The 15,639-nt window shown below is 40.3% G+C and overlaps 1 protein-coding gene and 1 pseudogene across 1 annotated transcript; both read right to left on the bottom strand.

Annotated features, from left to right (window-relative positions):
• Positions 1–292: 292 nt before the first annotated feature.
• Positions 293–1,000, bottom strand: LOC147455525 (uncharacterized; annotated as a pseudogene).
• Positions 1,001–7,500: 6,500 nt separating this feature from the next.
• Positions 7,501–7,965, bottom strand: LOC147455524 (uncharacterized). The gene has a single exon (XM_086513725.1). The coding sequence runs from the start codon at positions 7,963–7,965 to the stop codon at positions 7,501–7,503; it is 465 nt and encodes a 154-aa protein (XP_086369851.1).
• Positions 7,966–15,639: the final 7,674 nt, after the last annotated feature.

The following is a 15,639-nucleotide window of genomic DNA, read 5'->3' as shown; positions in this document are numbered from 1 at the left end:
ACCATTAAGCTCTCCTTAAGGAACCCTGTCAAGCTCAAGTATGCCTTACTCTATCTGCACACGGAATGGTCGTCAAGTCCTTTACTTCAAGTTCTGTTAGCAGAACCAACTCAATAGATGTGAAGATACTTCATCAATTATCTAAAGAAGTCCACTGGATGCCAGCCATGTGATCTTCTTGAACGCATAACCAAAATTGTTCTGACTCAGCATAAATCTAGAAAACAAAATCTTGTACCATGCAACCTGCTACAACAGGTAACTCGTACTCTTCAAATCTGCAACTAGCAATTTAGTAGCCCCCTGGATCAAACGGGAAACCAAGCATTTGCCCCATTCTGAGCATTTCTTTAAAAATTTTGCACCATCCTCCAGGATCATAGGGAAAATACAAGAATTTCCAATCATTACAGCATAAACATAGATTAGCCCACAAATAGTCATGACAACCGCCTGGATCATATGTCATATATAGTAACTGACAGCAATCAAATCTAGCATGATAATCTCCTGGGTCATAAGGTATATATCGTAACTGCCAAGAATCATAACTAGCATGATAGGCTCCTGGGTCCTAAGGTGGTAGAAAATCATATTTCAAGTATATTGCATCTCCACAAAATTTCTCATAGCATAGCAAGAGAAAGTCCCAAATTCCCAGCATAGCAGAACCCAGAGGCAAAATGAATTCAGTCACTATGGTTTCCAAAATATCAATCTGCATTTGTGAGTCATTGAATGCCATCACTTCATTTGATACCACAAATGTTGCATGGCTGCCTTCTCTAGTAGGCACAAACTCCTCTAGAACCTCATCCAAAAGCATCATAAGCTCTTCATCATATGTTGCAGGATGTTCTTCACTACTCTTGTCACAAGGAACCCGAAATTCCTCTAGCGCATCATCAAGGAGATCCATAAGCTCCATATCTTCCTCCTTGGAAGAACCACCTAGTTTCTGAGTTTTATCATAGGAAACCTCATCGCTTGTTTCATACATAGGCACGAATTGTTCTGGCAGCCTCACACTCCCATTCAAATATCTTTCCACTTTGATAGAACAAGTCTCAGCATGCATTACAAAGATAGCATCAATTTCTTTTTCCATAGCATCATCATAGAAAACCCTGTAACCTGTAGCAGTCATAGACTGATCATCATCCATCACCCCCTCTGAATATGCATCTCCATAATCATAATCTTTGTCTTGGTTCACATCAAATACATATGGTTGAGCTTCAAATACATCTACATCATCAGCCATAGACATGAAACCCTCTTGTATAGCATCATCCAAAATAATTGCTTTTGCATGTAATGCAGCATAAGCATTCTCTTCATGTTCTACACCCATAGAGCACTCCAAATGAGCATCCACATCATCTACTATGAAATCATCATCTGCATGCAATAATGTCTCATCTTCCATAAGACATGCATCAATAACAGATTCTAGCTTAGCATTTTCTTTGGCTTTACTTCTTGCAGAAATATGCTCCCAGAATTCATCATAGTTAAGGATTTGCATCTGATCCCCTTCACCTTTACTGAAGACAACCTTACTTCGTTCAGTAATCCCTTTTATTTCCCGATCTAGAATCCTTGAGCTTTCATAAATGAATTTCTCTGCAAAATACTCCCACCGTGTGGGATATTCTTCTGCAAGTTCTTGAACCTGCTTTTTAAAATCCGAGTTTACAACCTCCTCAAAAGCTACAATCATCCGATATTCTAGAACATTTCGGCTCTTCATCGCAGCTTCGTAACATGCAATAAAACCTTTTGGATCATATCCCTGAAAATTATAATACTGCTCCCGAACAGCATCAAGTGCTAGCTCTACAGCATCATCAATCTGCTTTTTTAACTGCACGGCTTTCGCCTCCTGCACACATCCCTGAACTAATTCCATCATTTTAGGCAAATTTGCAACTGCTAGATTCTTATCAAATCCATTGGCACTGAAATCGTCAATAAACTGCTTTAATTGTTCTGTCATCTCCATCTTTACCTCCCACCCCGGCTCTTTTCGCATCGGGTTCACCAAAGATGTCGGGGGATATGTGTTCGCTACGTGAGCCTGGCAGGCGCCGGGCCTCTGGCTGTGGGAGGTGTGAAGAGAGAGAACAAGAGCAACTGATAACTCTGGAAACCACCGTAATCATCAATTCAATCGACTAATATGTCTAAGTACAACTTAATCTTTAGCCAAGGCAGGCTGTTAACAGCACCGTCACTTGGATCATCTGCTTACGAGGAGTTTAAGCTCCCGCTTTACAAAATTAACCGGGTCGTTAACGACACCGGACCTCAACAAGATAATTAATCAAACTTCAAGCTGATGATGATGATAGAGATTACGTTCAGTCACTTTATCTGCCTCAATTCTCGCCTTCTCAAGACTGCTTCCTTACTTCAACAGGTTTCTCATCTTGGTCGCTTCAGAAAAAGCTTCAAGTTCCTTATTCCTCTTGCTTTCCTTACCCTCGTTATCTCTCTTGCTTAGCTTGATTGGAGATCGAGAGAGAGAAAGCACGCCTTGATTACCTCCTCACCTCACCTTGCTTGAGTCGGAGATCGAGAGAGAGGTATCTTTAGCCTTCGTTCCTTGCTTTGATAGCCAAGGTCGAGAGAGAAGAGAACTCCTTGCTTTGGTAGACAAGGTAAAGAGAGAAGACAACTCCTTGCTTTGCTTTCCTTTGGCTTCCCTCGAGCTTGAATTCCCCTCACATGCAATAGGCCCTTCCTCTCCCTGCTCCTTCGACCTAGCTCTCCCCTCTTGCTTCCTCGTTAACTCCCTCCTGCAACTCCTCGAACCCCCTTCTCCTCTCCTCCTTTTTTCTTGCCTTCGTTGGCTTGCCTTTTTTTGAATACCCTATCATGCAAAAAGCCCCACTATTAATAGCGTGCCTTTCCTTTAACAGTAGCGTCGGCGCTATTGTATAGGAACAGACACTGCTAATGTCGCACCGGATTTCTCCACTTCGCCAATTGCAGAAAAAACGGCTTGAAATATGGTCGCCCTACTACGCCGAGCATTTCGCGTTTCACAGCCGGGCTCGTCTGAGCACCTTAGCAGCCTGCGCGAGCTCTCCTCTCCTCCTACGCTCTGCGCTCTGCCCGCTGCTTGCTTGCGCCATGATTTTCTTTTTCCCTTTTGTTTTCCCCTCTTTGCTTCACACTTAAGCCCCTTATTAAACCCCTTACTGGGCGGCCTCTAGCCCTTGGGCGGCCTTAGTGCTCCATTAGGTGGCATAGTTACCTGTAAGGGCACCACATTTGGCATACATATTGGCTGGGCGGCTTAAGCACTACATCTTTCCCCAGTAGTCCTTGATTAACAATGTCTTTGTGAATTTCGATGCCCGTATCATTTTGCATGGTGATGCTTGCCTTCAAGATATAAGCGTACGTGATTGCATTTGTCCAGATTCTTGGCCCTACCTCTGTTGGATTTATCCCGCAATCATTGCAATCCAAGAGATGACATTCCGAACACGAAGCTCTTCAAGCACTTTTTGCACTTAATGAGACGTACACCACATTTGACGTACATGTAGCTGCTATCAATGCACTGCAGGAGATACTATTTTGGACAAGATTCTCCTCGAGCACTTACTTTGCTGCACTCCAAATCTCGAGCGAGAGACAAAATCTCCCAGATGGCACTCCGTACGAGCCGACCGGAGTGGTGCGGAACCGGCCCCCGATGAATCTTTATCGGCCAATATCTTGGCGACCGGAACTCCAATCACCAATCTAAAAAGACCAACGTGCTCCAGAAATTGAGCAATTCAACCTGATGCATTCATTTCAATTTTGTCACCTCAGCTCTGCAGTTGTCCAATCCGGTACGGATCTGCAATCGACTTAAACTTTAAACTGCCATAACTTCTTCACCGTAGCTCCAATCGACGAGCCGTAAAGACAGGCCGGTAGAGAAATTCAAGCACTACAATTCTGGATCATAATCTCTCATATGTGGTCACTACAAGCATACTCTTTTTTGGCATCATTGAGGCATCTATTGGCCCTTATAAGCTGCATTTGGCATACATTAATCATTAAGCTTGACCTGTTATCAAGCCCTGATCACTGCTCACTTAATGTGTAGGCTTCAAAGAAGATTAGCTTGCCTTTCTCTGCTCTTTTTCTCTACATGGCAGCGGAGTTGCACGACAACGCTACAGCCCCTGCTGAATACACTTCGACATCTCTACACACACATACTTTGGAAACAACCAACGACTAACTCCTTTTAACTTCCATGCAGTGCCAAGAACATAATCGAAACATCCCCAACCATCATAGGTGTAAACAACACCCTTAGAGTTCGAAGGTTTTAACCTTGACTACAATCAAAAGTAAAAATTTAACTACGACTGAGCCCTCAGGTCCTAACACCTGGCACATCCGGTGGGCAATGTTTACAAGACATTGTAAGAACCCACAACATCCCTTGATAAAACAAGCTTGAAAACCAAAATGAAGTTCTTCTGATAACTAAACCTGGAGATCTGAATCTTCAGTACTAAATAGGATTTCTTGATTGTTCCTCCATGTCCTGAGCAGCTTCAAGCAATGTCACATCAATACCTGGTTCTTCAGACATTGCCTCAGCACTTTTCAACAAAAGTTCTTCAAAGTTCTTTTGATCTTCAGTATCATTAACTTGTTTATCTGGTATTGAAATTGCAGTTTGCCCTGCCTCCTGAACTGATCCCTGAACTACTTCTTGAACTGGCAACCGAACTGTATCCTAATCCTTCACTTCAACTATTTCTTGCACTGGCTCATCTTCTGCAGTTTTCACCTCAACCTCTGCTTGCACCTTCTATTGCAATTGAGCATTTTGCTCCTTCAACTCATCTAATTGTTTATGTAACAGGAAAATTTCTTGCTTGGACTCCTCCTCTGCAAAATCCTCGTAGGGTTTACTCACCACATCATATATCTTAATTTTAATTTGCTCCCAGACTCCCTTCATATAGTTTCATGACCTCATTTTTCATTTTCTCAATATCCCTTGAACTGACATACTAGCCTTCCACATCCAGTTCTTCCTCTAACGTCTGTCTAATATTTTCTTCCACTTTTCTACAAGTTGCAACCCTGCTTAACAGTACTCTATTGCTGCTCTTCAAAGATGCATTAACATTTTCCATTTCAGTCAGCTAATCTTGTAGTACTTGGAACCATTCTTCTTTCCACTTAGAAATTTTGGTTGAAGTTATTTCTCTGACCAAAAATACCTGCTTGTAAGAATCTAACTCCTCCTTCATCATTTCCTAAGCTTTGTTTGCGTCCTGTACTTTTTTCTCCAAAAGCTCTGTGTCATTCTTCACTTTCTTGTCTCTCAAAGCCACTTCCTTGACCTCTTTTAGTTCAGTTTGAAGTCTTTCATTTTCCTTGTCAAAAAGGTGAGGTCTAGATCAAACTGTTGCTCTACATGATCTTTCACCAAGGTGAGTGCAGTTTGTACTTCAGGAAAAGATATGGTAGCAAACTGAGGTTTAGAAACTACAGGCCTCTCCACAAGAGGACCTTCAATTGCAGTCGCAGGATCCTTCTCTGACAACTTACGTTGTCTTCTGATCTTAAAACCTGTCTTGGCAACAGATGAAGGTATTATAGGCTTTTTAGCTATACCTGCTAGAGTGTCAGAAATAAATTTCCAAACTCCTTGTCCATTCTATTCTTCACTGCATCCAAGGATTCTTGTTGAGAGTAATCTGCAGACACAAGATCTTGGATCTCTTTATCCATTTGCATTGATTTATGATATAAAAACAAATTCTTTTTTTTCTCTATTCTTACTGAAGAACCCACATCTTCAGTGATCTATGGTGAGGTTTGCGACTGCTTTCCCTGCAAAACAGTTTTGTTGTTGACATATTGAAAAATAGCTGCAAGGTAAGGTCCAGCTTTAGTAGTTTTATCTTTCCTCCTTTGCTTCGTGTAAATTTCAAACTTCATCCTGTCAAACAAAATATTAGCCCACCCTACTTGTCTACCACTTTTTGCAGCTAATAGAATACCATAATTCTCCTTGCTTATGTATTCAGACTTTACCACCAACAGAAAAACCCTTTCAATGAACCACTTGATTTGGTGCAGTCTTACTACATTCTTCATTCCTGAAAGTTGGTAATAGTGCCTTTCACCCTGAGGTGGACCAAAAGCCCTTGTCATATCCTTCTCACTTGCCTTGCTGAATTCATTATCTTCTACAGTAGAGAGATCAAAGACTTTGGCTACCATCTCTTCAATCAAATAATTATCCCTGAAAACCTGTCCATCATTCAACTGCAACTGTCTCAAGTAAACTGTTGCCATCTGGCTATTTCTCCAACTTACCCATGGGAGTCTTGAAAAATCAAGAAGATCTTTTTTTTTCAGCCATGCATTGTTTTCCAAGTTGTACCTGAAATCCAGAAATGTATAGTCTGACAAAGCTTCCTCCTTGGGCTGTACCAACCGGGTAGGGGTTACCATGTTCGGTTCATCCTCAGAGCTTGGGTCTTGCACCATGATGCTTGAAAATGAGTCCTTCTTGCAGAAATTCTCAGAGTTGAGAGAATTTCATTATCGGCTCTTGCTTCCTGGCCAAAACTCGCAGAAGATTTGTGTACTGAAGACATGCTTAGCCCTTTCGTAAAATGTAGGAGTGGGTTGTACCTCACAAAGTGATTAGGGGCTATTCTTTCACACGCGTAACTAGTCACCGTCAAAAGCTCATCATTTATAGGACATCCTTCTTGATTCCTGACCTTTTGCCCAAAAAATGGTTTTAGTTGGAATCCGTTGATGGGTTTGGGAATAATTATACCCTCCTGATCACTTAGTAAGAAATTATTGGGTCCCAATATTTTTTCAATTTGGAATGGCCCCACATACCTAAGTTTCAATTTTCTTGGCCTCAAGACCAATTTACTATTGTAGACCAATACCCAATCACCTGGAGAAAAAAAATTAAATTTGATATTTCTATTAATCTAAGCTTGTCTCCTTTGTTGGATAATGTCAGCAATGTACTGGCTATGGATTCTATCCTCTTCCAACTTCAGTAGAGCCTCCCTACTATAACTGATTGAGTCTTTAGGAGATAACTTTTCCTGAACTGCAACCCTGAGGCTTGGCACTATAAATTACATGGGTACTAAAGCTTCCAAACCCATACACAAACTTGAATGGTATCATCCCAGTAGTTACTTTGTAAGCTGTTGTAAGCTCACAGTGCAGAATCTAATTTTTTATCCCAATCTGTCCTGTGTTGATTGGCCAGCTTCTTGATAATCCTTACCAAAATCTTGTTGGTACTTTCTGCTTGTCCATTGACCTGGGGATAGTACACTGTTGACTTCTTATGCAAAATCATATGCAATTCAGTTAGTTTACTGATTGTTAATAAAATGTCTTCCTTGATCAGAAACTAGCTCTATGGGACAGCCAAATCTGGTCATAAGGTTCTTGTATAAAAACTTAGCTACACTTTTGGCTTTATTGTCTCTCAAAGCCACTGCTTCCACCGACTTTGCAGTAATCAGTTGCAACCAAAATATATCTGTTTTGTGTAAATCTTGCAGGTGGTTTGATTGAACCAACAAAATCCAATCCCCATTTTTGAAATGGCTCTAGAGGCAAAATAGGTTGCAATGGCATTCTATCCACATTCAATGGCCTATCGTCTCTTTGACGTACCAAAAAATTTCTTCTAAATTTGTGAGCATCTCTGATCACTGTTGGCCACCAGAGTCCTGCTTGAAAAACATTCCTTGTAGTAACCTCTCCTGAGAAGTGACCTCTTGCATTCCCTGCATGAGCTTTTGCTAGAACTGCTTTTTGCTCAAACTGTGGTACACACCTTCTTATCACCTCATCAATGCCTCTCTTATATAAAAGTCCCGCAATAGCTGTAAATGGTTTACTTCTCAATGCCATCCTCTTCCTGTGATCTTTGGTCATTGTTTCAGGTAATACTCCTTCAGTCAAAACTGAAGCATATCTTCATACCAATCCCTTGACTGTTCAGTCACTTATACTAAAAATAAATCTGCATCAGTTAATTGATCAGGTACTCCTAAAGAATCATCTTCACCTGTTTCCAATCTACTGAGATACTCAACCAAAACATGAAGTCTTCGAGGAGTATGGACAACCACATATCAAATTCCTATAATAGCAGTATCCATCTTGCCAACCTTCCTGACAAATGTGGTTTGTTCACCAAATAAATAAGAGCCTGATGATCCACATGGAAAATTACCCTATTGGCTAAAAGGTAATGTCTAAATTTTTGCAATGCATAGATCATCCCCAAACATTCTCGCTCAGTCATTGAATAATTCTTCTCTGCAGGTGTCAATACCCTGCTGGCATACTAAATTGGTCTAAACCAACCTCTTCTTGTTTCTTGAATCAATGTTGCACCCACTGCCACATGAGATGCATCTACAAAGATATGAAATGGTAAATTCCAATCAGGAACAATCAAAATAGGTGCTACAGACAGTATCTTTGTTAGTATCCTGAATGCTTTACCCTGATCTTCTCCCCATTCAAAGACAGCATCTTTCCTTGAAAGTTTGGTTAGTGGTGTACAAACATGTGCTAAATATCTCAAAAATCTGTTATGCCACTTCACTTGACCCAAAAATCTACCCAATTGCTTGATAGTCTTTGGTTATGGTGCTTTATTAATTGCTTCCACCTTATTTGGGTCAATTGACACTCCCTCTTTAGAAATCACATGTCCCAAGAGAATTCCTCTCTTAACTGCAAAAGCACACTTGGTTGGGTTTAGTGAAAATCTAAACTCCGTGCATTTCTGAAAACATAACTTCAAGTGCTCCAAATGATCTTGTTTGTTTCCAAAGACACTAAAATCATCCAAGAAAACCCTCATAAATGTTGTAAGGTATTATTCAAATACATGTTGAACCACTTTCTAAAATGTTGATGGAGAATTCTTCAAACCAAATGTCATATCATTACTGGCATAAACTCCCCATTCAATCACAAAGGCTATTTTTTCTCTATCTTCAAGTGCCATTAAAATTTGGTTATATCCACTAAAAAACATCCAAGAAACTATAAATCTCATCTCCTGCTACTGCATCCAATAATGTATCACAAAAAGGTAAAGGAAATTGATCAGTTATTGTAGCAGCATTCAATTTCCTGTAGTCTACACAGACCCTAATCTTTTCATTCTTCTTTGGAACAACAACAATTGGAGACAACCAAGTAACCTCATCCAATGGATAAATAAAACCCACAGCTAACAATTTGTCAATTTCCTCTTTCACCTGTTTGGCATAGTTAGGATTCATCCTGTACCTTTGTTGTACAAATGGAATTGCATCTACCTTCAAGTTAATTCTGTGTTGGCAAAAACTAGCATCTACTCCCTTTATATCAATATATTTCCATGAAAAAACATCTTTGAATTCTAGCAATAACTGCTTCAGTTTCTGCTTAAACTCCTCATTCATTTTTGCTGAAACCTTTACTATTTGATGTTCCTCCTGAGTCTTCAGGTTCAGTTCCTGCAATTCATCCTAAGTAACTCTTGCAGTCCTTTCCATTCGGTGTTCAAATGCTCTTTCTGCCTGCTTTACTGCTTCAATGGCTTACAATTCTTCTTTATTTTGAATTTGCAAATTTTTCAACAACTCATTACCCATTTTTGTTGTTGACTACTTACCCTGAGTAATCAGTGCTTCCTGAGTCAATGACTTTAGCCCATCATCCTGATGCTGCAAAATATACTTAGTGACTATCTTTTGCACATCTACTTCAAAGATAGGTACCACTGATGAATTACTTCTAAGAAATTCTTCTTCAACATCTTCTCCAAGCTCTTCTACCTTGTTCAATCATTTTGCATGTAATGCCCTAAAACCTGGTGGGATTACCTTTCTGGCATCCATTTGCATTCTAACTTTCTTCTTACCTCTTTTGATCACAATGGAGTCTACTCCCCATAACTGCTTCACTCTTGCTGCTCTTAAACATGGTCTTTCCAACATGATTGGATAAGAACGAATAGATTCCTCCAATCTGAGTACTACAAAAATGGCCACAAAGTACAGTCCCCTAACTAAGATCTGCAATTTCCTCAAAATGCCCAAAGGTTGAACCCGCCTTTGGTCTACCATTTTGACCTGAAAAGGAGATGGATCCCACTTCAAGAGATTCAAACGTTTGCAGGTTGACTCCGGGAGAATATTAACTCCTGACCCTCCATCCAAGAGTACACCTGGAAAGAACACTTTGCCAGTAGAAGCCCCAACCACGGGTACCTTGTAATCAACATCCAAAGGCTGAACTTCACAAGCTTCTCCACAAATGGTTTCTTCAGGGTTCATTCTGGTATCCTGTTTGTTTCCTACCACTTCTTGAGTAAGTATTTTTAACAATTGTTGTGAAAATGCAGTTACTAGCCTCAACATTTTCTTGACTATTATGGTTATTGGAGCTGTCAACAAGGCTTCATAAAATTCATCACCGCCAACCCGTTCTTGCAGTTTAGTTTGACTGTTCTCTGAATTTCTTCTCCCTGATCATCCAAGGATCTTATAACAAAACTCCTTTCCTAAGGTGGTACACCCCCTCTTTGAGAGTTTTACACTTCTTTGAGTACCCCTGTCCTTACTGTTTTCTGATCTTTCCAGTTCAAGTTGTCCTGGTTGTCAAGTTCTTCCAAAGTGGATTTTCCAACCTTGGCCTTTTCCCTAGTGACCACCATGGAATCATTACACCCATTGGTCTCTGGAATATCCTCAATAAGAATGCAAGTTGTACAGTCACAATTATAATGCTTAGGTGTTTCTTGAACAAGTTTAATCTCCTGCACTTGTTGATTAGTTTGTTGTTTTTCTTTGGTACCCTCTACCTTTTTCTTCAGTCCATTGTTCCTCAATCCATGTTTCTTCAGTCCATTCCTTGAATATCACTAAATTATCTTGACCGGAGGTCGTTGCTGCTACTACTGTGGTGGAACTGGTTGATTCTGTTCTGGAGGTCGATTATTATTGTTATTGTTGTACCTGATAATAGGAATTTCCCTATCATTCCGATGTCGACACCAAAGTTCACAATCAGGTCCTTGTTGATGACCCATGACTCTACAATAATTGCATGGTGACTGTGGCATATTATTTTGATTCCTGTTTTGATATCCTCAATTATTTGGATTTTGAAACCGTCTTTGAGGTGCAGGTCCCTGATATCTCCGATTAGGACCCGGAGGAGCAATCATGCTGATAGCGGCCTCCCTCATCTTTTGAGTAGTGTACTTAGGTCGTCTTCCCCTAAAATCCGGGTTGTAAAAACAACCATCATAGTCATGTCCAAACCTTTGACATACCTGGCAATATGGTTTCTCTGACATGCCAAACTGGTTCATGCCTAGAGTTTGTACTTATTCTGAATAATTTTTTGACTGCATTTGCATTCATTGCATCCTTTCCCTGCTTTTTATCCTTCTTAGGAGAATCCTTATCTTTTTTCTGCTTCTTCTTGTCCTTATCCTTTTTCTTTGCCTTCTTCTTTTTTGACCAATCTTCATCCTCATCACTGTCAGTATCCACTTCAGTATCCTCATTGAATCATCAATTTCTGACCCTGAATCCTCAGATTCTGAGCCTGAGTCATCATTTTTTTTCTTTTTCTTCTTTTCCCGTAAGACAGCTTTACCTCCATACCTTCTTTTAGCTCTGGCAGCTACTTCAACCAAATCAGTAAAATCCTGTGCATTTGCTAACGGGGGTCTCCCTGCTACTGCACTCCTGTACTCCTCCTTGAGTTCCTCACAAAAATAATCTCCCAACTGCTCCATAGAAGGCTGTTGGGCTGCTTCCAATCTATTGTTCAAATTCCTAAACTTTTGGGCATAATCTTCAACCAATAAGTCTTTTTCCTTCAACTTTCTCAATTTCTTCAAAATATCCATAGGTGTTTTGTCTTCCTTGAACCTTAACAAAAATCTTTGTTTCAAATCATTGTAATTAGCAAATGCAGCCATACCATACTACAGGAACCAATCCATAGCTTTCCCTTGCAGTGTTGCTACAAAATGCTCCTTCTTTACTCCATCCGGGTGTATTGCCTCATATCCACTTGCAGACCATCTTGTTTGAAACTGACCAACATGGCTGTCAGCATCTTGGGACTTTTTCCCGTTGAACTTTGTCGCGCCTACTTTGGGATTTGGTGCAGCCATTGGAGGTATCGAAAGTGTTTTGAGTACTCTTACCGGAAGTGGATTGAAGGGTAAAGAAGATGTCCTTGTTCCTGTAAACTGTAATTGTCTTCTTGCTTGAAAGATTTTCTGGACTAACAATGCATTCACCAATGTTCCCACAATTGGGTCTGCTGTAGGAGGAGTTCTTTGTTGGCCTTGTTGGTTTGCAGGTGGGGTCCCCTGCAACCTGTATTCTGGTTCTTGCAGTTCAGTCCCCGCCCCAACAGTACCTGCTCCTACAGTATCCCCCCTTACAGGTTCATCTTGGCCATCATTGCCTGACACTTCGTCCTGTCTTCCCCTTGCTGCAAATTCTCTCCTAAGCCGAAACCGGGTGCCATATGAGTGTTGCGGTAAATTGGACCCTTGTCCTGACCCACTCATACATGATTTCTTCTTTTTTGTCATAAATACTGTACCCACACTTTCTTTTCATATAGACTATAGAAAGAAGGTAAGTTGCATGCCCCAAAAGGTAGAAATGAAGAAACTACCTTGTCAGCCACTGCAATTTTAATTTCCCCCAACAAATTTGGGAAGAACTCCTTCAAGAACTTGGCTACATATTCCTCATACTCTTCCTGCGAGGTTACCCAATTGGAGAATTCCCTCAGGTGGTCAAGATCAACTTGCATATCAGTCCCCTGTAGTATTCCTGATCGCCATACAGTGCAAGAGAAATCCGAACCGTTAGCAGGATCGCCAAAGTGTTAGGGGCTTACTATCCTAATAGTAATTTAAGATAAAATACATAGTAAACTGCATTATCACATAGGTTTACTTCACAATTGAAAACTACAGATTGCTATAGATACTAAAATTGTAATACTGCATAGTATTCATCACAGGAAAACATGCTACAGCCCCTGCTGAATACAATTCGACATCTCTACACATACGCATACTCTGGAAACAACCAACGACTAACTCCTTTTAACTGCCATACGGCGCCAAGAACAGAATCGAAACGTCCCCAACCATCATAGGTGTAAACAACACCCTTAGAGTTCCAAGGTTTTAACCTTGACTACAAGCAAAAGTAAAAATTAAACTACGACGGAGCCCTCAAGTCCTAACAATCATTTACATGCGCTTCATCTATAATACATGCACCCAAGATACAATTGATCTCATCTAGGACTAGTTTTTTTCAAGAATAATGATCAAGAACTAAAAAGATTCAAGTTTCGTTGCATGTCTTACAAGGCATGACATCTTGTACAAAGTTGCATGTAGCCAGTGGACCGAGCTTGTGATATGGCATGTGTTACAAATCTCCCGTGCATAATTACAAATTGAGGGTAGTTGGGCAAGATCACCGAGCAAGAGAACACATTTAATGTTGAAGGGATCTGCCAATGTACAGCTTGTTATGTTGACATGTTGTCTTATGATAAGGTCAAAAGCCGTTTGGGCTGACATGGATAGTTCGTCTATAATTATAATATCTACCTCTTTTATATCCAAAGCTCATCGGTCTCATAAATGGAGAGGGGATACTGTTGAGTCATGGTTGGTATCTTGAAGTGGTACTCGACTATAGATGCATTAATGCTGCTAAGTCTTGTTGTTGCCACTCCGATGCCAAAGAACACAACAATAATACAAAAGTGAGGGCAGCAGGAGTGTCTATTTTGTTTGTCTATAGACCTCATTTATTTCTATATATGTGAGGCATGCCACTGTGCAGGAGGACCGTATTTCTAGATTGTGAGCAAAGATGTCACATTGCATGCTCCAATCTTTATACAATGCAGTAATTTCAAACCACGACCTAACATATGGATGATAAGCTTTCAAGTTGGTTGGAGTTTTCTCCCTAGCTTATTGACGCTTGGACTGTAATCTTCTAGTTCTTGAGAACTTCATACTAACACCTAGTACGAGACAAATGAGGACATATATAGTATGGCATCAATTATTTGGACACCTAGCATGGTATCAATTATTTAGAGCTAAAGTAAAGATGCAAAAGGGGAATTCACTACTACGATAAACCACTTGCATTCACTACTTGTGTATTCATTATTGTAATACATCATATGCATTGGCTAGCAACCTTATGCAAAGAGTTGTGTATGTAACTAACATATGCAGATGTTGATCGACATCGAGTGTATAGTTCTAAAGATGAGATCCAAATAAACTAAGGGCAGGAAGTAATGTGAAAATTTCTAAAACAAGCAAACAAATTTAAAGCATGAATGAGCTGCAACAATAAATGAGTTGCTTTACTGACCCACAACGTTGTACTGTTACTTTTTTATTGTCCAATCTACAGGCCAATATTTGAGCCAAGCTACAAAAAAGCAATGTAAATAGTTAAACATTTCATCTTGCAATGAAACATCACAGACTGAAAGTGTAAAGTATACAATGCACGTCATACAGAGGTGACATACAAAAGTATGGTGGAGAGATGGCACTGTGGTCTCTCCAAAAAATTATAAGAGACAGAAGTCGTGCCTTGCCTCGTAGCGTTTATGTGTTGCACCAAGAAAATGCATGCGCATGGAAAATGGAGGGAGATAATGGACCTTGCAGTGTTGTCAAGCTGGAGTTGCGCTTGTGCAATTTGAACATGAAGTGTTGTGAATATATGTCCTCCCTGCCATACAAAAAACACACAGATGTAACTTTATGTTCTATGTCCTCTGATCAATATTACTCTCTCTCTCTCTCTCTCTCTCTCTCTCTCTCTCTCTCTCTCTCTCTCTCTCTCTCTCTCTCGTAATAAGCAGCTTTGGTTATCAATTATGTCTTCTTGCCTCCTTGTTGAATTATCTGTGTTATGTAATGTGCTTCCTAACTACACATGATAAGGGGCTTCTTGAGGTTGGTGTCCCCATAGCGGAAGGCACTATATTCAGTCTGTTCATTAATAACCTAAACGCACATCTAGCGAACTACTATTACATGACGCTCATGGACAATAGTACGGGTGGTGTTCCGCTCGATACCATTCACCTTCAAAATAGAGCCAAAAAGTGGAAGGGATGTTGTCATATTTAGCAGTTATGAAGTCCATACTACATTGCATTTAGCTACTTACTAGGCATTGTGGCAAGCTATGAACAACTAGAACTTGTAAATGCCCCACGTTATACTTCTCAACACATCAACCTGCAGTTCAAGGCAACACAATGTCAAATTTGTCATTCCATTTGACGTATGTTAGTTTCAAGGGGTTTTAATCAGGGTCTCAATCAAGTAGAAATTCTTTTCAGCACCGCCCAAAGGTGAGGATGTAATGAGTGTGTTTTTGCTGCCATAGAGACGGTATACTCAAGATCCTCACCAACAATTGTAAAAGATATATTGATGCCTTTGACAACGCTCTCACTTTCAAGAGCAATATAATTTTTTTTTGCATTGAGTGTCCACTTCTAAAC

This window comes from Adiantum capillus-veneris, chromosome 6, assembly GCF_014529385.1.
Source record: "Adiantum capillus-veneris isolate H3 chromosome 6, ASM1452938v2, whole genome shotgun sequence".
NCBI lineage: Eukaryota > Viridiplantae > Streptophyta > Polypodiopsida > Polypodiales > Pteridaceae > Adiantum > Adiantum capillus-veneris.
The sequence above is the reverse complement of the archived record's forward strand: the minus strand, read 5'-3'. Positions and strand labels throughout refer to the sequence as shown.

Coding starts and splice junctions, on each gene's coding strand:
- LOC147455524 (XM_086513725.1), bottom strand. CDS start 7,965: ATGACCAAAGATCACAGGAAGAGGATGGCATTGAGAAGTAAACCATTT.